This window comes from Lycium barbarum, chromosome 9 (genome assembly GCF_019175385.1).
Source record: "Lycium barbarum isolate Lr01 chromosome 9, ASM1917538v2, whole genome shotgun sequence".
Lineage (NCBI taxonomy): Eukaryota > Viridiplantae > Streptophyta > Magnoliopsida > Solanales > Solanaceae > Lycium > Lycium barbarum.
The window spans coordinates 113,597,850-113,621,818 of record NC_083345.1 but is presented as its reverse complement, the minus strand read 5'-3'; the positions used below and the strand labels follow the sequence as shown (position 1 = coordinate 113,621,818).

At 32.5% G+C, this 23,969-nt stretch overlaps 1 protein-coding gene across 1 annotated transcript; it reads left to right on the top strand.

Moving 5' to 3' along the window:
• Positions 1 to 5,799: 5,799 nt before the first annotated feature.
• Positions 5,800 to 15,563, top strand: LOC132609488 (probable disease resistance protein At4g27220). Its single transcript, XM_060323493.1, has 3 exons — positions 5,800 to 6,119; positions 7,750 to 10,136; positions 14,788 to 15,563. Exons 2-3 carry the CDS (start codon positions 8,226 to 8,228, stop codon positions 14,953 to 14,955), a joined length of 2,079 nt encoding a protein of 692 aa, XP_060179476.1. The 5' UTR covers positions 5,800 to 6,119; positions 7,750 to 8,225; the 3' UTR covers positions 14,956 to 15,563.
• Positions 15,564 to 23,969: the final 8,406 nt, after the last annotated feature.

Below are 23,969 nucleotides of genomic sequence, written 5' to 3'. Positions count from 1 at the left end.
TGACATATGTCAGTCATTTTTAAGTTTTGTGGCATATTGAGCCTTTTCTCGATCCCTTATAATACTCAAATTTCATCATGAAAATACGTACATACTCTTAATTTACACACTCATATGTACTTACACACCCAACTACATCTCATTAGTGTACTCTCTTTTAAACCCTTCTTTTATTTTTCTTAAATAAATTTTATGTGTTTTTTTTTTTTTTAAATAGCCATAAAGTACGTAAAAATTGTGAATGATGTAGAATAAGCTTAGATTCATAATTTAATCAAATAAGAGATTATAGTTTTTCCATGTAAAATATAATATTATTAGTATAAGGGACAAACTTGTCATTATAAGTTTGTTACGTAAAATTATAAGCTTATTACATAAAATTAAAAAATATGGAGGCTTATATATGAATATGATTCTAAAAGGTTGAGTATCATTCATCAACGATAAACAGGAAAATAGCATATGTTAGTATTGTTGCCTAAGAGAGTCATGTAAGGTATTAAGAAATGACTCAAACTCAAATATGCTATTGAACATAACGAAATGGATCACATATGCCACTGAACTTAACGAAATGACTCACATATGCCGCTCGTAAAAAAAGGGTGGTGGTTGGTAAGTAATGGAGGGTTTAGATAATGCCACGTGACAAAATTCAGTAGTAATAGTGCTCCATTAGTGGTTAGTGACACGAATAAAACAAATGTGTCACGGCGATGGCATAAATGAACCCAACTATCAACGAATGACATGAATGAGCCGTTTCGAATACTTTAATGGCATATTTTAGTTTTTCCCCAAGTATAATTATAAATTTGGAAGAGATGACCTGAAAAGGGAAATGTGGTTTACTAGTAAATTATTATATTTCTTTACACTTCAAGGCTCATTATGCCAATGTTCCTCCTTTAAATTGTCGGTAATTACTTCTTTCTATTTTACAGACTTTGTACTTTTTTTTTTTTTTTTTTTTTTGTGTGGCAATATTCAATATTTTTTAATAAAGAAATTAAGTCATACAAATTACTAGCAATTTTTGGGGGCCACAAGGTTTGAGGGGCCTAAAGCAAGAGCTTTCCTTGCTTGGCCCTAGAGTGGTTTACTCTCTCTCTCTTTTTTTTTTTTTTTTTAATTTCCCACTCGATATTCGGTATCTGCGCGCATTGGAGGCCGATTGTATTTTGATTCGTGACACGTAGAGCCCATTCAGGGAAAGCGCTCCCTATAGGGATTTTTCAATACCTAGGACTAGAATCCGAGACCTTTGGTTAAGGGAGGAGCTGTAGCATCCCCTTTGGGAGGATATCGCTTACGAAACAAAAGCCAATTTCACACTTACAACGTTTAGAATAAATTTATGCCAAAAGATATTCACAAAAATATTTAATAGCGGAAATAGGCCCATGCAAAAAAGGGTTGAAAGTGCGACATTTTGTTTTCCATGGTACCCTCCGAAAAATTTCTTAGATGAAATACAATATCAGAGTATCAATTTAAAATGATAATGCCCTTCTCAAATAGTCAACACATTTAAGAAACTTCTTTTTGAAATTATATTTTCAAATCAACACCACTGCGGGTCCATAAGATACACGAACCTCAAACTTGCGATTATCACAGAAAGTAGTATCTTCCTTAGTACATAATTACAAGGCAAAATGTAAACCCAGTACATGGCATGACTTGGGTTGAAAGCACACCCTAAAATAGCAAAACAAGTCACCAAGTTCAAGCTACAAGCATATGGTCTTGTGTCCAACAAGCCTCCAAAATTTCATACATAAGTGTTACATATGGATCATGTACAAGTCCCCCAAAATTTTACAAGACCTAGATGCATATGCAAATGTGATCTTCACTAAGACTCCCAAAAAGTCTACTCCAAATGGCCATCTTCAAATCTCTTCCCGTACATTACCTACGATAGAAAAGAACTATCGCTAAGCATAAACCTTAGTGGTGTATAAATTTTGGGCTTGGAGCCATTAGATTCTCCAATTCCCTTATCCATCGTAGGTAGCTCAATGAGATAAAAATAAATCAAGTGACCAAGTATATCGAAAGTATCAAATACCAAACATTGAAGAGTTTCAAAATATCGATATTAATATTCGAAGGCTCAAGTGTCAAGAAAGCTTATAATTCAATTCAAGAGAGTTTGTCAAATAACCAATTTCGCCCAATATGTACGTTATGCCATCACACCAAGCACAATCAATATCAAGGTAGACGGAAGCCCCAAATCAAGAAGGGTCGTCACCCAATAATCAAGAGAATCAAGAGCCATGTGGAAAGTGGCTTTCCACTCGTACTCGAAAATGGACGAAAATCCATCATCAAGATGAAATGTAAATCCAAAGTCAAGATGGGCAAGATCCGAATCAAGAAGCATGCCAATATCAGTGACAAAGTCACCGTAACAAGAAGGACAAAGTCCCAACAAGAATGCAAAATGATCAATCAATTCGTATAAGTGGGTGATTTAGCGAAAGTTTTGCAATACTTTAGATAATAACCATACAATGATATAAGATGAAGAGTAAGGAAACAACCCATCAAGATACTTCAAAACTTCCAGAAAATAAAGATATTCCAAGTTCAAGTTTATACGCAAACCTTGGCGTTTTACCACACAACAAGTTCTATCACAACTCGAGGAGTTCAAATCATCTACCCCATAGACCAACCAAAGTCCACTTCGTCAAAAAATTCCTCTTAGCTTGTACAAGAGCATATATACCTTAAATACAAAATCAAATATCTACTTAAGTTCAACGGTTTTAGCACGTCAAAACTAAACATGAAATCAGTGAAAATCACCCTAAACTATCAAAACAGGAATTCTGGACAGTACTACTGTCTTGTATTGTGGCTCAGTTTCAAAGGGGTAAACAACAAAAATAGACTTTGTGGCCTTAATGAAAGTTGTAGATACATGTCTTAGGGTTTCAGAGAAATTTAAATCACTCCTATATCAGTTTTGTACTACAAGATATGCTCAAAATACTAACAGTAGTACATGTAGGGTTTGCAAAACAGAAATCTAGACAGCACCTGCCCTGTACTTCATCACCCCTTTTCGAGTAAATACAAGCAAAACTGGGTTTTGGAGCCTGAACGAAAGTTGTAGGGCTATGAAATAGCTTTCTCGAACATCTTGAATCACTTAAAACTATGCTTTATACAAGGAATTATGCTGAAAACACTAACATCAGTCCAGTTCAAAAACGGGTTTGTAACTTACCTCAATCGTGTGGAGTTGTTTGGGGCTCAACCAAAGCAAGTCTTGATGATTAATTTAGATGATGAATATTATGAGAAGAGAGAGGCTTTGGTGTTTTATTTCCTTGGAGAAAAACGAAATTGGGGGGTGGTGGAGAGGATAAGAGCCAAAAGGGTATTTATCTTACTTGGGATAAGGATGAAAAAAAATATAAAAAAAATGGGCTGCCCACTTTTATATATATCTAATCCATTTAATAAATTACTAAGATAATCATAGTAGGAGTAGTTTATGTAACTACCTCATAACACTTCAAACAAGTTTCAAATATCGTCAAGTTCACATTCGGGAAGTGCGAAGTAAAATACCCTTACTATCAAGATATGGTCAATCAAAAATTCAAGAGTTAGTTTTTAAAAACAAAATTGAGGTGTTACAGGAGCAACTTCATCTGCTGCACCACATACTTTACTTACGCATTGACAAAGTTATCAAAAATATTTTTTTTAAAGTTTTTCAAATAAAACTGATGTGTACTTTAATATCTTCAGTAATTTTATGTCCTTAAATGAATAATTTCAATTTTGTTTGCTTTGTTTTCCTGTCAAAGTGTGTGTGTGTATAGCCCTGAGCAATTAAGAAATGTCCAAATATCGCCCGACGCGGCTGTCACTGTTAGTACGAGGTGCATATTTAGACCTTTGTAATTGCACAAGAGTAAACTAGAGACTAAAGATATCGATATGAGCTTTTATGAGCCGATAGGGTAACAAAGGAAATAGATATATAAAAGCCAAATCCAATAGGTTAAGAGTAGTTGTTAGTCTTTTCTGGTTCATTTACATGACACCCTTTTTTTTTATTATCAAAGTTTTAAAAAATATCATTTTTCTATATATGAGTAGTTTTTAACTTTAAACTCTTATTAATATCTTTAATAACATAATTTTTGTAGTCACAAACCACAAGTTCCTATTCATTTTTAATGGGGAAAACATCACTAATTGCCCGCCCATGCCCCCTCTCAAACTATTTTTGCTTTTGTCCAATCCAGGCCAAACTAATTACCCGACGTGCCCTCTCGCCCAAATCCCTTCCTTCATGATATCATCGCAATATATGTATATATCATGATGGTATCATAAAGGAATAAGAGAAGGATTAAAGTATTCCTTCATGATACCATCTCAGTATATTTGTATACCACGATGGTACCATGGTCCTGAAGAGTGTCTCATTGAAGGACTGAAGCAGTCCTCCATGATACCATCACAGTATATGTATATAAGATGATGGTATCATAGAGGGTTTTTTTTCGAGAAAAGTGTGTCTTTTAAAATAAATGAATATGATCATCCATAATACCATCTCAATATATTTATATACCCTGATGATATCATGGAGGATTAAGAGAAAGACTGAAGCAGTCTTTGATGACGCAATCTCAATATATTTATATACCATGTTGGTATCATAATTTAGGGGCACCTTGGGTAAATACTTTTATTTTTTCTTGGGGTACGAAAGTAATAAGGGTATGGGCTTGTAATTATTTTTGTTTGAGGGGGCACGCACGTTCTTTCCCCTTTTTAATACTGTCATTAGGGGTATACAAAGAAAACCGACATATCATACCAAACCGATAAACCGAGAAAAAACCCGACTAGTGGTTTAGTGTTGAAAAAAAAAAAGACCATAATTGGTTTGATTTGGTTTTAGCTAAAAAATAAAAAGTCAAACTGAACCAAACCAGTCCGACATTACATGTATTTAATTTTTAAAATATTTTATACATAAAAATAATTATTTGTAATATAATTTATAAATATTTCTTAAATTTTTTCATAATTTTTCTGCCTTCTATCATATTATTTCAAGTTTGAACATTAGAATTTTGAATGTTAATAAGTTTTATATCCCATGGATATTAATAACTCAAATAAAGTTCAAACCAAAACCAACTCAACACTAATGCTAATAAAATATATTCAATTCGAATTCTAGGAATGACAATAATGTCGGATATCTATTCTTTAGTTTTGCATAATTGGTTTAGAGAGTGAAAATACGTAAGTTAATTTTTTTCTTTGTCATGTAATTAATATTTATTAGCCATACTTATTTTAGTATGACTTAGTATATTTAGATTATGGTCAATTTCTTTATGGCTTATTAATCAGCAATATTTATTTTACCCGATTTTTTTTGTTGAATATTTTAATACAATGTCATCACTCATCTCACATTTTGTGTTATTTTCTTAAGAAACACCTTAATTATATAGTTGTATCTTACTAGGACTAAATAAATATTTGAAGTAAAAGTTATATATTTTGTATGAAAACTTTTTTCAAAAAAAAATAATCCAAAAAACCTGAAAACCCGAAGTTGAAAAACCCAAATTTTATTAATTTGGTTTGATTTATAAATTTAAAAACTCGACGCAATTAATTTGGTTTGGTATTTGAAAAATTCAAACCAACCCTCTCCAATGTGAGTTCCTAACTGCCATATAAAATTTAACACCTCTGACAACACGCAGAGGTGCACTGATCTTTATTAATCTATACAGACTGTCCTGGCCTAAATTAATTCTCATTCTATTCAGATTAGAGACAGCCTCTTGGCATTCGTTGTGTGTTTCTCCGAATTTCCCTTTACTTTCTTCTTTGATGATAGACTAGTAATGTGTGTCTCTATTTTTCTTTTTTCTTTGTATAATTATTTTGCCACGGGTCATTGATTTCACTACTTTTAAGTCACAGAACGGTACCAGTAAAGCCCAATTCAAAATTTTAAGTTTTTCTTGGAGTCTTGCTTACTTGAATATTTCCTCTCTGAAAGAAGTTCTGGAAAAGTTGTTGAGCTTGTTCCCCGAAATAAAAAGTCAAAGGTATGTTCAGTTATTTTGATTGAAAGACTTAAGTTCTTGTTAACGAGTTTTGCATATCTCCTTCAGAGCTGTTAAGTAGAGAAACTTTATACACTGGTATAAAGATTTTTTAAGCTATCAGTTTTACTGAGACGTTGCTAAGAAGTTTTACCTATTGTTAAAATTCAATTTTATCTGTATTAAAAGATTATACCCGGGGTCAGTACACATAATTTAAACTTTTGAGGGACAATTATTTATCAACTCGAAAGAACAATTGCTGAAACTGGAGAGGCAGTAATTGACTTTTTTTTTTTTTACCTACTACCGAAAGAAACATGCTATGCACCCCGGTAATTGAGATTCAGATGTGAATGGTGAGTTGATTGAGACAATTAAAGAATAAAAATAATATTCCCTTTCTCTAAAAAAGATTGACACTTTTCGCTTTTCGAGAGTCAAACTTTCTAATTTTAATCATGTGTTAGAACATAGAATTTTTAATTTTTTCAAAATAATATTTACATATTTGAAAATTACGTAAAAAATACTATAAGTCACCATAATCAATAATTTAAAATATTTAAAAGATATAAAAAAAATTACGGTTAAAGAACAATTTGTTAAGTAGCACCATGTTTTAATTAAAAAAGCAAACGTCCAAGTATACTCCCGGACTATCCGATCTAGAGCAAATTTACCCTCTGTTTAAAAAATGTCTCGTTTTTACCCTCGCTGTTACCAAAATGGTTTAATTTTGCCCTTCTGGGATAACGACAACATCATAAAGGGTAAATTTAGGCCATTTATAAGTTCAAGGACAGGTATGGATTATTCACAAATTTCAAAGTAGGGTAAATTTAGTCCAATACAAAATTTCAATAACTGTGATTTAAGGTATCGTATTGCCATTGTATGATTTGCAATTCCTTGGTTTTAAATCTTCTCAACTTTATTATTTTGATGAACAAAAGAAATAAAAAGATTTCGAGAGACAAAGTATGCATCACATATTACAAATTTAAATTAAGGAAAAAAAAATGAAAGAGAAATTCGCAGCAGTAAGAACATAGAAAATTTGAACTCGGTGGACTTGAACTGGACTTTGAGATCCGATATCCCTGTAAGTGCCAAGAAAATACATATGTTGTAGAATTTCATAATGCACAGTTAAATGGATTATATGAGGCTTAGATTATTGTCTTTTTAGCTCCTACTATTGATACATGATTAATACTACACATTATATAAAATTAATTTAAGGGAGGGGAGAAGAACCATAACATCTAGAGAATTTAGTAGACTTTAAGGCTGCTTATTTATTTTTAATATAAGACAGTGTAATAGGATGGAGGTTAAGAAAAAAAACTGACAAAATTTATAGAGAATACAACGTGCAAGGTGCAACATTTATTATAATTAAGAGATTATAAAGAGAGTTAAAAGAGTGATTTTTGGATTTTTTTAACATAGCATATAAATAGCAAAAATGAGAGAAAAATCCAAAAAACGGAGAAAAAAGATAAATATGAATGGTGGACATAAAGAGGTGTCACATCACCTTGTTTATGCCTAACTAATTATATTAGTGCTCTATTTATCAGGAAGATGATATAATGTCTAACTCATTTGAATTATTCTTACTCAACAGGTTCTCAAACAAAGAGATATTGGAATTCACCTTTTCCAATAATCAAAATTAGTAAAACTATGAAGGCTGGATCCTTTTATAACGCTGCCAAAGACGCATGCTTATACATAAAGCACAGGCGCAGACACATAATAGAGTTGGATAACAATTTCACCATACTCAGGTTAAGGCACGGAAGGCTTCTCGGTTTGGAAGAATATATTGAAGAAAAATTGAGATTTAAAACAAAAAATAAGAAATACGATAAATTGCAGTAACAGATAGCAGATATCAAAAGAAAATATGAGGATATAGAATCCAGATTCAACAAGTCAGGTGGCCGTGAACGTTCTCAAAGAGTGTCCACAAATGAAAATGTGGCTAATGGAGGAGAAGGTAGTACTAGTTCAGCTCAAGTGGCACAGAATCAACATATAGGTCGGCGAAAAATTTGGACCAGAAAATTCTTCAGTAATGCAAGACTTGATAAGGATGTTATGAAGCTAACTGGAGAAATTGACGCGCTAAAGATTGAGGATGTGAAGCTTGAGACACTAGTAACGGAAGAAATCCATGTTCAAAGGAAAAACGCCCCCAAGGGAGATCATATGCCGCTCTGGCGGTATGTCAAAAAAATCCTTGAGTACTTAGAAAATGCAAGTACTAAGAGAATTGGAATATGTGGAGAACCTCAAGTGGGAAAATCAACTGTTCTAAAAGAGTTAAATAATTGCTTTCATCCAGGAGTTTCTTCTTATTTATCGCCATCATCATTAAATAGTTTGAAGTATGATGTAGTCATTTGGGTGAATTTTCCTTCAAAGGATTCTGGGAACGTTAAGGAAAAGATGCAGCAGGAGATTTTGATAAGCATCCGTGAACATGACAGGCAAAGTTTAGGGCATAATGCAGCTAAAATTAGCGAAGTTTTAGCGAAACGCAAGTACTTGCTGATTCTGGATGACATTTATGAAGCAATAGACTTGGCAGATCTAGGAATTCATGATGACCATGAATTCGGTAAAATTGTTATCGGAGCTAGTGGACAAGGTGTACTGAAGCGCATGAATGTAGATGAAACTATTTTGATAGAGAAACTAGAATATGATGCTGCAGAAAAGTTCTTTAAGGAATGTTTAAGTCTTGAGTCTAGTGACGACAACCTATCGTTGGTGCAACCCTATATCGAGAAAATTATTGAACTCCTTGGTGGGCATATAGGGGCACTTGTTGGAATTGCAGACTATATGAAAGGGTTGGGAACCAATATTTCAGACTTAGGTGTTTGGAAAGCTGTAGTACAGGATCTACAATCTCCAAATTCACCTGAAAACCTTGAACTAGGAGCACTGGAGAAAGCATACAAGTTACTGTATGAAGGACTGCAGGATATGAATCTGAGGAAGTGCTTACTGTATGTTGCTCTGTTTCCAGTTGGATATCACGCCCACACAAGCTATCTTGTAGAATGTTGGAAGGCTGAGGAGTTCTTGCACGGTTACCACACGTTTAAGGAAGCACGCACTAGAGGACATGTTGTATTACTAAAGCTCACAGAAAGACGCTTATTAGAATGGTCCGATAAGGAGCATTTGAAGATGCCGATACTTTTCAGAAAGATTGCCTTGCAGATACCATATCCCGATGATGAAGGAGAGGGCAAATTATTGGTGCGAAATATTTCAAATAGATGTAACCACCCTTCTGAACAAGATTGGAATATTGCTAAAAGAATATCACTGATGTGCGGAAAACTGAATTCGGAATTCTTGCCCGACTGTCCAATGTGTAATAACACGTTGACATTATTGCTGCAGGCCAACCTGACATTGGACGTGATTAATGATCTATTCTTCGTTAACATGGGTAATCTTCGAGTGTTGGACTTGCAGCGCACAGGAATAATTAGCCTGCCAAATTCAATCTCAGCATTGAGGCTTTTGAAATGTCTATACTTGAATGATTGTTCCCGTTTGGAAAGTTTACCAACTGAAATACAGGAACTCAAGCAACTAGAACTGCTTGATATTCGTCGTACTTTGATGCGCTGCTTGCCCGATGAGATCTGGTACTTAACAACACTAAGGTGCTTGCGTATTTCAGTTTATAGCCTAGCAGGAGGCACAGACTTCTCGAAAGAAATTGTGGTCATGCTTTCTCGACAAGAGCCTTTGCCATGCTTTTCCCTGGAATTTCTAAAGCTTAAATTTCTTGAGGAGTTGACTGTTCATGTAGATCCACAGACACCAGATAGGAGATTAATTGTTGATCAATTTAAAAAGGTGCTCAAGAAGGAACAGAAACATTATTTGATTGTCAGATGGGAACCTGAGGAGTCATATCTTCACAATTCAAATAATGTGGTAGCAAATAGCACACTCCCTCATTCATCAAGCCCAATAACAGAGGTAACCATTTCATTCAACATTCTCTTGTTTTATCTGGAGTATTTTTTTATTTTTTTCAAAAAAGTTAGGGGTTTACTGCAACTTGAAACGACGTCTATATTTCTTTATTGCTCATTAGCTCTTGACTTAATCAAGAAACTTTTGTTTAGAATAGTCGTTAAGTATACACTCAGTTTTGGTCCTTTTAGATTTGTCAAAAGTTAACACTTTTAGTCTCATCAAATTTTTACCTAACTCAATATGTTAGATTTGATGGAACAATGAAAAAACGAAGAGGAAATTAGCTCACATTTAGAGGTACACTTATAGTTTCTGTTATTTTTAATTTATCTCTAGAGTCTGGTGCAACTTTTTGAGGTGCAATTTCTTCTATTATTAATACTAGTATTTGTACCCGCGCGATGAGCGGTTGATGTAGAAAGAACTAATGATAGCTAATTTTATATATGTAAAACGATAATAGTTAAGTCTTCAACTCAATTGTTCACCTGCCGCATGTCTTTAATTGATATCTCTAATGAGATTTTTATTAAAGTTACAGCTAAAAATGTCCACTTATATTAGAGAAAAACAGATGCGTTGTTGTAAATATTTTTTATTAATTCAATTTATTAGACCGATTTTGTTGACGCAATATAACTTTGATACTTTTCGAGAAGTTTAAAACAATAACAACATACTCAATGTGATCCCATAAGTATTGAATTGAATTTCTATTGTTATTTTTTTCCTAATAATCCTACACTGAGTATGTTGTTATTGTTTTAAACTTCTCGAAAAGTATCAAAGTTATATTGAGTCAGCAAAATCGGTCTAATAAATTGAATTAATAAAAAATATTTACAACAGCGCATCTGTTTTTCTATAATATAAGTGGACATTTTTAGCTGTAACTTTAATAAAAATCTCATTAGAGATATCAATTAAAGACATGCGGCAGGTGAACAATTGAGTTGAAGACTTAACTATTATCGTTTTACATATATAAAATTTTCTATCATTAGTTCTTTCGACATCAATCGCGCATCGCGCTGGTACGAATACTAGTATACTGAACACTACTGGTTATTGTACAAAATTATAGATAAATAGATAGTGATCAGGAGCATGCTAAATAGCTTATATTAGAATTCTCATATTCTTCCCAATTGAATAACCTGCCACTTCGGATTTTAGAGGATTAAATTGGAGGAGTAGAAGATATAAATATAGATAAAGATAAGATACAGATTCAAATTCAAAAAGATACATTCAACCTAAAATGAAAACTTTGTCTTCAAATTAGAACTCAAAAGATATATCTTAATTCAATTTCAAATTAAAAGATTATTACAATTACAATACTATGTAAAATGCATGCAAAATAGTTGCCATTTATTAAAAGAAGTCAAATTTGATTCTATAGGACTAAATTTCTTAAAAATCGATTTTATGTTTCTTAAAAAAGAAACTGAACACAAAATAAAACAATTTAATGTTTCAAACTAAAGACTTAACTGATAGCTAAAAAATCAATAAAGAATCAAAAGTTGTGATTCGCTTGATTATTAATATTAAATTTGAATATAATAAATTTCTACTTCACATAACAATGTAAATTTACTTACCAATTTGCTACGAATTTATAGATCAAAGCACAGTAGAAACGTTTGATCAATACTATGTCAAAACTTTCCAAAGCATCATTTACCCCTTCTAAAAATCTAATACAAAGAACTAAAGATTCAATAAATCATAGTTTAAAACCTTGGTAAAATGTCATATTTGATTATATAAGACTAATAAATTTGAATAATACGATTATATAGTTTTTTAAAATTAATTTTATATTTTCTTTATAAAAACGCTGAACACAAAAATAAAATAAAATTGCAAACTAAAGATTTTTATGATTATCTAGAAAAAACACTAAATCAGACATGAATTACCAACCTCCGTCTACCTTTCTTCAAGATCTCATCAAAATCAAAATTTATATCTTTCGTAATCCTCATCACTATACATGTTGATATTATTCCTGCAACAAAATACTTTTTAAAAATTAATAAAAAGGCATGAAATCAACATATATAAGCATAACCAATCACAACCAAATCAGAATAGCGAGTAAGTCTTCTTTGTTTCAAAATTTCGTAATCTAATTAAGTACGAAATCAACACGTATTCTCAAAAAATATAGAACTACATTGAATTTGCAAATAACAAAACATCTAAAATTAAAAATGAAAATATTATATTGAACACAAAGAGTAAAATATCGGATGTTACTAAACTCATCAAAGTTGAAGTTCATTGCCTATATTTGAATAATTTATTTGTTTTGGTTTATATATATTTATACTCTATGGGGAAATGGGAAACGTGGGTGAGGGCCTGGGATTGTATAAGAAGTTATTTTCTAAATTTTAAAACTGAATGTTGAAATTAAATTTTGAAACTGGTTATATCCCTTTTATAATGGATGTTTTGTGAGTTTGCATTCTTTTATTTTGTATTTTTAACTTGGAAATTTAAATTGGTATTTATCCTCATTGTAGTTTGTTTTAACTGTTGCATTTTTTATTTTATTTTTTTGTAATTTTAAACTCTATTTTTTGTGGTGATGACACTTGTCATCCAACCATTCTTTTGTCTCTCCTATTCTATATAGATAGATCTTTAAATGTTTTGTGCAGTTTTTTTTTTTTTTTTTTTATGTTACATATTTTAGGGTTTAGTGAGACTTTCTTGGTGCTTATAGTTAAAAAAGACACTATTTCCGTCAAATCTAACATACTGATTTCGGTTAGAGTTTGACAGAGACTAAACGTGTTAACTTTTGACAAATTTAAACGACCAAAACTGTTAAGTGCATACTTAAGGAACTATTTGAACCTACCCTTAAACATAAGAACCAACTTTGTCATTTTTTTTTTGTTGCCAAAAGTAGTTTTTGCAATAATAATCAATCTATGACAACAAAAAAAAAATTGTTGCCAAATCTCTTTTTTCTTATAGTGTAGGATCTCTTGCCCGCTTACAATTTGAATAAAAGAAAATCATTTTTTCAAATCTCTTATGTATTTTTTTCAGATATCTTATATTTAAAAAATGAAAATCTCTTGTAAAAAGGTCATAAAACTAAATAAAATTTGTAAAGAATCAAAAATCAAATTCGTATAACCCGTGTAAATTTTATAACATAAATAAAAGACTTCACTTACTTTTCTAACATAACAAGATTTTTCAAAAAATGTTAACTGAGGGAAACAGGGGTCCCTAGGGGGGTTAAAATTGGAACTCAAAAAGGGGATACTTTCTTTCTCCATTTACTTCTTTTCCTCCCCCAAAATCTCATTCAAAAACACCTAACCACCTTTTTGAGTTAAAGATGCTTTTTGGGTATTTAATTTGCAAGAGCTAACAGGGAATACTAATGCATATAAGGAACTATATGCATCAGAACCTATCTCTAACTATTACTGGGAGCAGCAACCATAGTTGATATAGAAAATTGCAGAAATTAGTTTGGTTACTGGGCTTATTGAAAGAAATTGGAGTCGATATTGAGTTACAGCATGATATCTATAGTGACATTAAAGCAGGCAAGCAGCTATGCAAATTGGAACAAATTCAGTATATTATGAAAGGATCAAGTGTATTGAAATCAATTGGAACTTAATAAGGAACAAAAAAGGTATAATACATAAACAGACCCGCAAACTTGATCTCAACTGGCAAGTATGTCCTCTAACTTTGGGTGTGCACAAGTAGGCACCTCAACTTGTGTAAAGTTGAACACGTAAACACAAATGCTCACGTGGCACTGACATAAACAAATAAATTTTGGAGGTGTCTAGATGATCATTTTGTAAGTTGAAGTGTTCAACCGATAAAGTGAAGACAAGTTGAGGTGACTACTTGTGCACACCAAAAGTTAGAGGACTACTTGTCAGCTAAGTCCAAGTTTGAGGGCATGTTTATATATTATGCCAACAAAAAACACTATAAGGACTGGTTTAAACAAAATACATTACCACCAAAGATCAAACAACAGATATACTAACCAAAGGTCTCGTCAGAGGGCAACATGAATATTTGTGTTCCAAGCTCGGAACTTAATTTCAACGACTTCTACACTACCTAGCTTGAAGGGGAGTGTTGAGAACAACACTAACTAATATAAGGGTATTCATGTAATTTACACTACCTGGATTAACTACTAATTGTAATTAGGAAATTAATTACAACCTGTTATAAACTGCTTGTACATATTGTCCGCTTTGGCGCACCTCACGGCTTTAAAACGCGTATACGAAGGAGGAGGGCTACCAGGCACCATAGCTCACTTGTATAAACTGTCCGCTTTGGGAACTTCTGGCCCCTCACGGTTTTCAAACGCGTATACAAGTAAAGGCTTCAGGCCCAGCTTATAAGCACGCACACAATCCCGTGTGCGAGCGATGTGGGAACTTCAAGTTCACAACACAACCATAATTGTGTAGTTAGTTGTTAGGACTAGTTAGATGTATACATACGTGTATTCTTCACGTTCTGATCATTACAACGAATAAGTTTCAAATTGTTAATTGTTAGGACTAGTTAGATGTTATTAGCATTATAAAATTGCTTCAAATTATGCTGACAAGTAATATAATGTCTGATTTTTCAGAATGGTATTACTGAGATGCAGCCCACTACTTTTAATGAACTGAACCATGTAAAACAGCTGGATAATACTGAGGCTTCTACGTCGACACCTAATTCGGTGCCTCGTGAAAGTACTAAAGAGTGGGTTGCGGAAACATTTGGGAGCAAAAATCTCAAGAAGCTAGACTAATGTGGTGGTTTCAGATGAGCATGAATTCTGCAGAAATTTGGCAGGAAAATTTGTTGACTGGAGAGAGAATTTGTTGGGCCATGCCCATGTTTTCCAGCCAAAGGTCCATATGGCCTAATCCTGTTCTATTTAGGTTTTGTTTCCTATTTAGAATTTTGGCTTTTAAGGAAAAGAGTCATTCATTATTTAAATAAAATAACCTTTGAGAATTGTGTCATGGTTTTGATATTAGTGTTTGAAAGACTTTTAGTACATAAGAGAGGTTTGACAGAGCAACTACTTAGTGTATTATGTATGAAACCTTGTTCCTTTGCTCCAAATTTTTTGTGTGAACCAACCTTGTTCAATTTGTGTTTTCCGTTTCGATCACCATTGGACCAAGCTGAATTTTGAGCTTAGAGTTATCAACATATGTTCCTTGAATTTGAACGGTGGAGATTGGATTTGGAGGCTTGCAGATTCAGATTTCGACTGCCGGCAGTTGCTCCGTATTTGAGTCATTTCTCTCTTTTCTTCGATCGATTTGTTGTTGCGCTCTGTTATTGTTGCTCTGTGTTCGACACTTATTGTGTAGACATTTTTGGAGAACTTTTGACACTCTCTTATTGTTTTATTAATAGAGCTATTTGGATCTATGTGATTCTATAATTTTGATTTGAAGTGTTTTCCACGTCAAAATTTGATGTTCTTTATTTTCTCTATTTTCGAGTTTGCCTCTTTTCGACCAATGATGCCTTGGCAAAAAAGTTCGAGCTATTGAGTACAGAATAAGTTACTCATTAATTGACACATAAAAAAGTTATTTGGGAAACATATGTTCCAATATAAATAAGTGCTCTACATCAAAACATTCTTTGGGAAACATGTTCCAAAATATTCCAATTCGAATATAATTTCTGATGAACTTATAATCTTCCCAAGTTTGAACGATTTCAAAAGTATGCTTCAATGTACTTTTGAAATTTATACGGTTTAAAGCTGGTACTTGGATTAGACTTCTTTAGTGAATATATCTTGGCTCTTGTGAGCTGTGACTTGAACAGTTGAATAAAATCTTTCAATAGATTTTATTTTGTTTATTTTAAATTTCTGAAAAGGTCATCAAGGAAGTAGAGTCGACTTGTTCTTGATGTGGAGAATCCAAGTGACACAATAATGAACTAAGGTTTAACAAGTAGAGATTATATATTGTATATGTATAGCATTTCCCTTTTCTTTATTTAGAGACTTCAACTTCTAAATATTCCAAGTCAATTCTCATCATCCTATTATATAATTCATCTTTAGAGAAAAATAAAAGAAAAAAAAGAAGAAGTAAACAAGGGTCCCAGGTTATGTTGACTTATGTGTAAGAAATTTATGCACTATTACAGCAGAAATTAAGATACAATATACATATATAAAATCACAATCTTGAGTTAGGATTAAGGAAGTTTATCATTATACCTCATGTACATATTTTGTGTTAATATTACCAACATGATTCATTTTATTTCAAATAAAGACTTAACTATCAGCTTAATATATTGATGTTAAAATTAAATCAAACAACTACAAGATGTTTCATGTAACAAATTACTTTGTTATTTAAGCTCCATAAAATCTTTCTCAGTTTCCACACGATAAAAGAAATTTTAAAGTATCTAGAAATCATTAAACTTTTCACTTGATGGGTATTTCCCTGGGTCTCCCCATTCTGAGAGTGAGAGGTGTCTGATGATCTCTATCATTTTCTGATTGATGGAACTTATGTCAAGATCCATGTGTTAGGTTAGACAAGTGTGAACTCAAAAGACCTTGAGAATTGGACAAATTACATAGACGAGAGAGAAAAATTTTTAGTACTCCATTCACATATAAGATTTAGAAGTTCGAAGGATCGGTTAATTGATTATGGGCCTAATGGGTCAGCGTTCAAACTTATATTCACACCATGTTAAAAATGAGTAGTCGAACCCAAAAGTTTAAAGGATTTCAACCGAAAAAAATATGGTTCCGTCCTTGCTTTATTTTTCCTTCGTTCAATAATTATGCAGTATTTGTTAATTAATTTCATTCCAGTGTCAAATGTAGATCTTTGAAGTCGAAGACTTAATTTGGAACCAGACCTAATAAGTGATGTATGAATACCATGTATAATGAGATTAATTGCTTGAACAAAAAATACCAGCATGTTGCATTCACTTTCTCTTTTTAATTTTTTTTTTCCATAACAGAATAAACTTGGGAACATGACATAAGAGACACACAAGACATGTTGCTCCAACAGCTTTCTTCCAATTTTGGGTGCCTACATCACAATCATTTGATCGATTGTACAAGAAAAATCATATAAACTATTCACTTGATGTGCATATGTATATTGTGTTTGATTTTATGCATATTGTTCATTCTGGTAAGATTTATCCAGAACTAACTATGTTGATCGAGACTCTTTCCAGTTACCTTTTCCATTTAGTATAGAACTTTTTTTATTTTTGCTTGCTATTTCGATGATGGATATAGAGCTAATTTATATTGTAGTTGTATATGTTTGATGTTATTGTAACTTATTCATCATATAATGATTCTTGTGCAGGCTTTCGGTTGTACATTCAAATAGTAACTCTCCAAAGCAACAATCAACGGTTGCCAATGTGAGATACCATTGAAATAGAGAACAGTCCTACCATAAAAATTTGCAGACACTATAAAAGGTTTACAAAATGTGTGACAAGAAATGAAGAGGTTTTTTTGTAACTTTTGTGGAAAGAAAAATCAATGTATTACAGAGTTCAAGAAATTCTTATGTATCATTCTTTTTTGAATTAGCGAATATATATATATATATCATTCTTTGGTTAACATGCTTTAAAGAGAAGGAAAATTCATGCTTTTGGTTTACAGTAAATGTTGAACTCATCGGGCGAAAGGAAAATTGTCATAGTAACTTAATTCTCAATATCTACATTTATTTTTTATCGTTGTGCTTAAGATTTTATTTTTTATGACTGCGAAGCGCGGGCAATTTAACTAGTATATATCTATATATAAAATAAAGCTAGGCATAGACAAGGTGATATGACACCTCTCTATGACCAGCATTCATATTTATCTTTTTCTCCCTTTTTTGAATTTTTTACTCATTTTAAAATTGAATATGTTATATATTAAAAGGCCCAAAAGGTCACTCTCTTAATTCTATTCATTACACCTCTTAATTCTCTTAATTGCACTTTTTCTTTTCCCAAATATAACCGTTGGTACTCCTAAACCTTTTGTGCAATGTGACGGAAAAGAGAGCCACTAATTGCTGATCTCAAAACACAGGACAAGCAATATTGCTGCAGTTTCTCATGCCAAAGTCTCCATGAAACTAAAGCATGTGCTGGGACATGCCAAAGTCACCATGAAAGCTCGACAAGAAGACTTTTAAATAAATGCTTCACATGGCATTGAGTTTCAAAATCCAAGCAGAGAAAGCATACAGTCCAAGCAGTTAATTCTCTATTGAAATGGAATAACGTCAACCAGTACTCAATTTGTCTATGGTTCATATTGTAGTTGTCTATTCTATCACATATCATTTTTTTTTTCAGAATAACTATATTTTCCTGAAATTGTGTAGTATCGTTTTTGCTATGACTTTGTTGAATTGCAGCAAGTGAGGAAAATTCATCAACTGGTTAAAGCAATTTTACAAAGTATAGAGGAGAGATTAAACCAAGTGCCGCTGCATGAGCAAGTTCTTGCATGTTTAAAGAGGAGCATACCACTAATTATGAGTATGTCAAATATATCTCTTTGGTTATGCTTGTAGATAAGTATTATTTAGGTATTTAGAAGGCTTCATTTTACTTAATACGCATCGTATATGTATAATGTGTTCCTTTTGATTTTACTTTCTTCTTTGTTCATTATTTTATGAAAGAATTTTTTATTTATTTGTTTGTTTTTCATGGTTGGTCACGAGCAGTGGTGGAGCCACACTATGCCGAGATTGTTCATCCGAACCCCCTCGCCGAAAAAAAATACTGTTTTTACAAGGTTAAAATTATTTTCTATATATATATATATATAGTAGATGTTGAACCCCCGTAGGCTTTTTCGTATGTTTACTTTTTTATATTTTGAACCCCCTCGGCGGAAATCCTGGCTCCGCCACTGGTCACGAGGATGATAAATTTTCCTTAAATAAAAATGTCGAAAGGAAATTCTCTCACCATATAAACATTAGTTGATTATTGCTTTCTTTGATATTATTTCTCAAAGCATTTAAAAACCAGAAGGCTTGATCTTAATTTTGAAAAATGATGTCAATAAAATTATACTTCCTTCTAGAGAAAGTTGATTGATTGAAAAACAAAATCAAACTTAATATTTGTCATATTTAAAATTTTAAAATTTAGATCCAATGAAAAATAGTGAATTGTTTGAACTAGCAATTTTCTTAATTCGAGTAATCTCATTTTATTATGTGTTGAATTTGTATTAGTTGAGTAATTTGAATATGAATTTATTATGTATAGTTTTAACAAATCAAAAAATCTTAAGTTGAATTATCACCGCATATTATTTCTCAAAGCATATAAGTATATGGGAGTTTGAAACTTAAAAATTATATATGTATAAAGTTAGGCATAAACAACGTCACGTTGCACTTCTCTATGGCCAACAATGATATTTTTTTTTTTTCTAAAAGTTTTTGCCATTCTCCTATTTTTTAAATCTATGTGATATTAAAACAAATAATCAAAAGTTACTTCTTAAATAATTTCTCAATATACGTTACTCAGTTTTTGCAATCACTCATTATTAACTACGACTTACTATATTTAAGTCCCTTTAGTGCCTATCATTTAATTTTAAAAGTCTAAAATTGACTAAATAATTACTCAATTAATTGGGAAAGACAATTACATATTGGAGGACAACGAAAGATGAAAGACGTTAGTTTTCAGGACTTCTCAAATTTTCAAACTATCCATATGATCTATAACATCTACCTTTTAGTACAAAGACTCATTACTCATTGTTGAAGCACAAAACTAATTTTTTTTTAAGGTGGAATATGATTGTTGAGCAATTCAACCTTAGCAGTTACTAATATACTTGATAATGTGAATTACAACCAAGAGGGATGAACTGCCAGTGAGTTAAAGCAAACAAATTGTAAAGTTAGTTGTACTGTACTTGGCCAAAACAAAAGGTTTATGAAATTGTAAGACATGTAAATGAATATAACCAAAAATAAATTGGTCGTTTTGTTTCTCAATGGGTTTAGTTTCTTTAGTATGTTTCTTTTTTGTAGAATAGAAGAAAACACACCCACAAACATTTTAAAATAAAAAGCATTCATCATTTTTTTTTTGTTGATAATGAAAAAAATAAAATATATATATATATATATATATAAGAATTTCATTTATCCTATCACGACTAAATTTATAAAAATATTTAATTAACTTTAATAATATCTTTCATAACCGCGCAAAAGCGCGGACACATTTACTGGTTATATACAGTCAAACCTCTCTATAATTACCATTCGTTATAACAGCATTTCACTATAACGGCCTGATTTCATCCAAAACCGATTTTTCATGTTATATTTTACTTCTCTATAACAACATTCTACCTATAACAGCAATGATATCTATTATAGCGGTACACTCTTTGTAAAATTACTTCTGTATAACAGTCATGCTCAAATAGCGTGTAATAATATTTTGTAAGAAATATATTATATGACAACAAAAGTCTCGACGAAAAGCCTCAACCTACTGCTACTTAGAGATAGAAGAGTCAATTGTTAAGCACTTAGACACCCTTCAAGGGAAAGCTATTGAATCACCTTTTGCTGAAAGTTTGGACAAAATTCTTCGTCAGTTCAAGCATTATATTATCACTAAGAGACTAGAATTTACGAAACAACCTAAATTGTAGAGTTCTTTCGTCAAACTTGAAATATTTAAATTCTCAATTAATTTAAAATGCATATGTTCCATAGATTTTAATTCTTTATCTGTGTGATACAACTAGTTAGGGATTTAGTAGTAATATATTAGGTTTTTCAATTTTTAATTTATGAGATATGAAAATCAATTGAGACTCTAAAATTTACAAGTATATTGTTTTCGTTTATAACATAAAAAGTACAAAAAGTTAATTGTTTGCGTACTTTTGTTTATAAAAGCTAAATGAGATCTAATTATTGAATGTCAGTATACATGCATAACAGCACCTCACTATAGCAGCCATGAAATTTTCAGACAAACATTGTCACTATAGAGAGGTTTGACTGTATATAATTCTAAGTATTAATTATATCTATTTCATTAATTTGAAAATAAACTCATGTAAAAAACAAGTGCTTTAATCGAGTACGTATTTCAAATTGTCAACTAAAGTCATTTACGACTTAACTAAAATAATTAGTCTCGATTTGAATATAAATATTTTACTCTGTTAAAATTAAAAGTTTAATTAATTGCTGGTTGTGTGAAAAATGGAATAAAAAATTTCATCATCTCCCTGATATATAGAACAACAATATCAGTGGAAGGGGAGGAAAGAAGAAATACTAAAGGAGCTTCAACAAATGAGTCCAACATAATTCGAAACCAATATAAGAATAAATCAAATGCAAATCATAATTCAAATACCAATAAGTTTAGTTGGAACATGGAAGAAAATAAGTGCAAATACAAATCAACCAGGTAGCTTCAGACATTGTTTGTATGTTTTCTTTTAAAGAAAGAAGATGACCAGCTTTTGATGCAAGCTTTAAACCGTGACTTTTAGGTAAAATTTAACACTCTTTACCTCTAAGCTATCTATCTCAATTATTTTAAAAGTGTTCAAAATTTAATTTATATCCAGTTAACTATAATATCTAATCCTTATACTAGTACCATTTTTCAGCCAAGGGTGTGCAAGTGACCGCTGTTACATCTTGGGAATTTCGTGTCATTTGTATTATGAATAGACCAACGTGAGTATGGGGTGTATATGAAGTTCCTATAAGTTAAGAAAGGTTGTTGATGATTCTAATTAAGATTCCAAAGACATTTGAGGCAAAAGAAGAAAGTTCGTCGGAGAAAGTTAAGGTAGAGTTATGTTGGGAGAATTTCACATCATTTGAGTTAAGCATTGCTTAGCATCACTTTGAGGAAGAGATATAAATCCCCTTGGATGGTTAATGAAGTTTATAAAAGTTCCAAGAAGGTTCCATAAGGATTGGAGGTCAAACGAATCAAAGAGATCACGATTACGCGAAACCGGGAAGAATGGGGCAATGTGCGGCCGCACACTGTGCGCCAACTCCCTAAGTTGGGAGAGCTCGCTGCCCAGCACCACCCCTAAGTGGTGGGGAGGTGTGCAGCCGCACACTGAGTGTGCAAGGTCGCATACTCTCCGCCAACTTGGTCCGGGGGGGCAAAAATGCTACCTTTTTAAATCCCAGACGACCCTGAGTTCATTTCTAACTTTTCCCACTTATTTATCCACCTCTCTATAGACTTCCAAAAGGTTCTTGATGGTTCCCTAACACTCTACATCCTTCCATAATCATCCAAAGAGAGAATCAACATTTACACCCCAAGGTGATCCAAGAAAAGTGATTGTTCTTGATTTTTTTCAAGTTGGAGTGAATCTGATCTTGGAGGAAGTCGAGCAAAGCATATTTTATTGGTTATAAGGTATGTTTTTTTATCTTAGTTATATGGTTAGATTGATGTAAAGGTTTAGTCACCCCTTAAAAAGGAAAAGAATTAAAGTGGAGAAGCCATGGATGTTGTAGTGAGGAAGATGACTATGGTGCAAACTTGAAAAGGGGATTTTAGTTGAAATTGATGTTAAATTGAATATAATTGCTTGAACGTGATATTATGGATGTTGTTAGTGTGGTTTGGGGGTTGGTTTATGATATGGTGAAAGTTAGTGAAATAGGGGAAATGCTGCTCAAATTCCGCTAGCCCTTTAGTTGCTCTAATTTGAACTTACGTGTATTTTCCATAACCTAACTTTAGTACGAATTCTCTTGAATGTAGAGTTTGCGGGCTTAGGAGGAAAACGTTTCTTTCAAAGGCATGATTCTGATGTTACGATTCCAATTATGCTATCCATGATACCTTCATTCCTAAAGAGGGCTAGAAATCAGTTGTCCTCAAGATTCTTATGATGACCTCATTTATGTTATTGTTATTTCAAAGGAAACAAAACAGTGATGATGATAATGATAATAGTCTCACTTCTAGAAATGTTAAAGCTTAAGGTTTCTATTGTTCCTACGATTGTTATTGAGTTGTCATGATTATTGATTGTATTCCTTGTTATTGACCTCACCTTTTGCTACTTATTCCCTCAAGGTGAGATGTAGCGATGATGATTGTCTCATAATGTAAATCGGAGGTTACCGACCTTACGTCACTCCGATAGTGTTGTAGCTTTTGCTTACGCTCTCATGCATGCTATATGTATATGTATGATTACACCGCACCTATTTGGACGGGCAGACACCACTTCAGTGGGTGGCTTTGGGATAATGATAACACTGTACCTACATAGCCTGGCAGACATCACTAGTGGGCGGCGTGTGATGATTACCACGGACGCGGGAGGCCCGAACGCGGGCTAATGATGATAACACCGCACCGATAAGGGTAGGCAGTTTATGTATATATGTTTATGATGTTGCTTATGAGATAAAACTTAGAATGCATGATTTCCTTTCCGCCTTGAGAGGCAGTTTGATATGCAGGTTATCTCTTTATCTCATGTTTCCTTGTTTCTTTGTTATGGTATTATTCATGCTTTATATACTCAGTATATTATTTGTTCTGATTTCCTTTCTTTGTGCAGGTAGACAGGGAGATGGATTTGATCCCTAGGAGCTTTATCAGCAGAGATTCAAGAGCACTCACTACTTCGGAGTTACAGCCTACTGGTATACTTCTCTTGTGTATATAATTGGGCATGGTGGGATCCTGTCCCGACCTTATGGATTCCATTACTCTAGATAGAGGCTCGTAGAC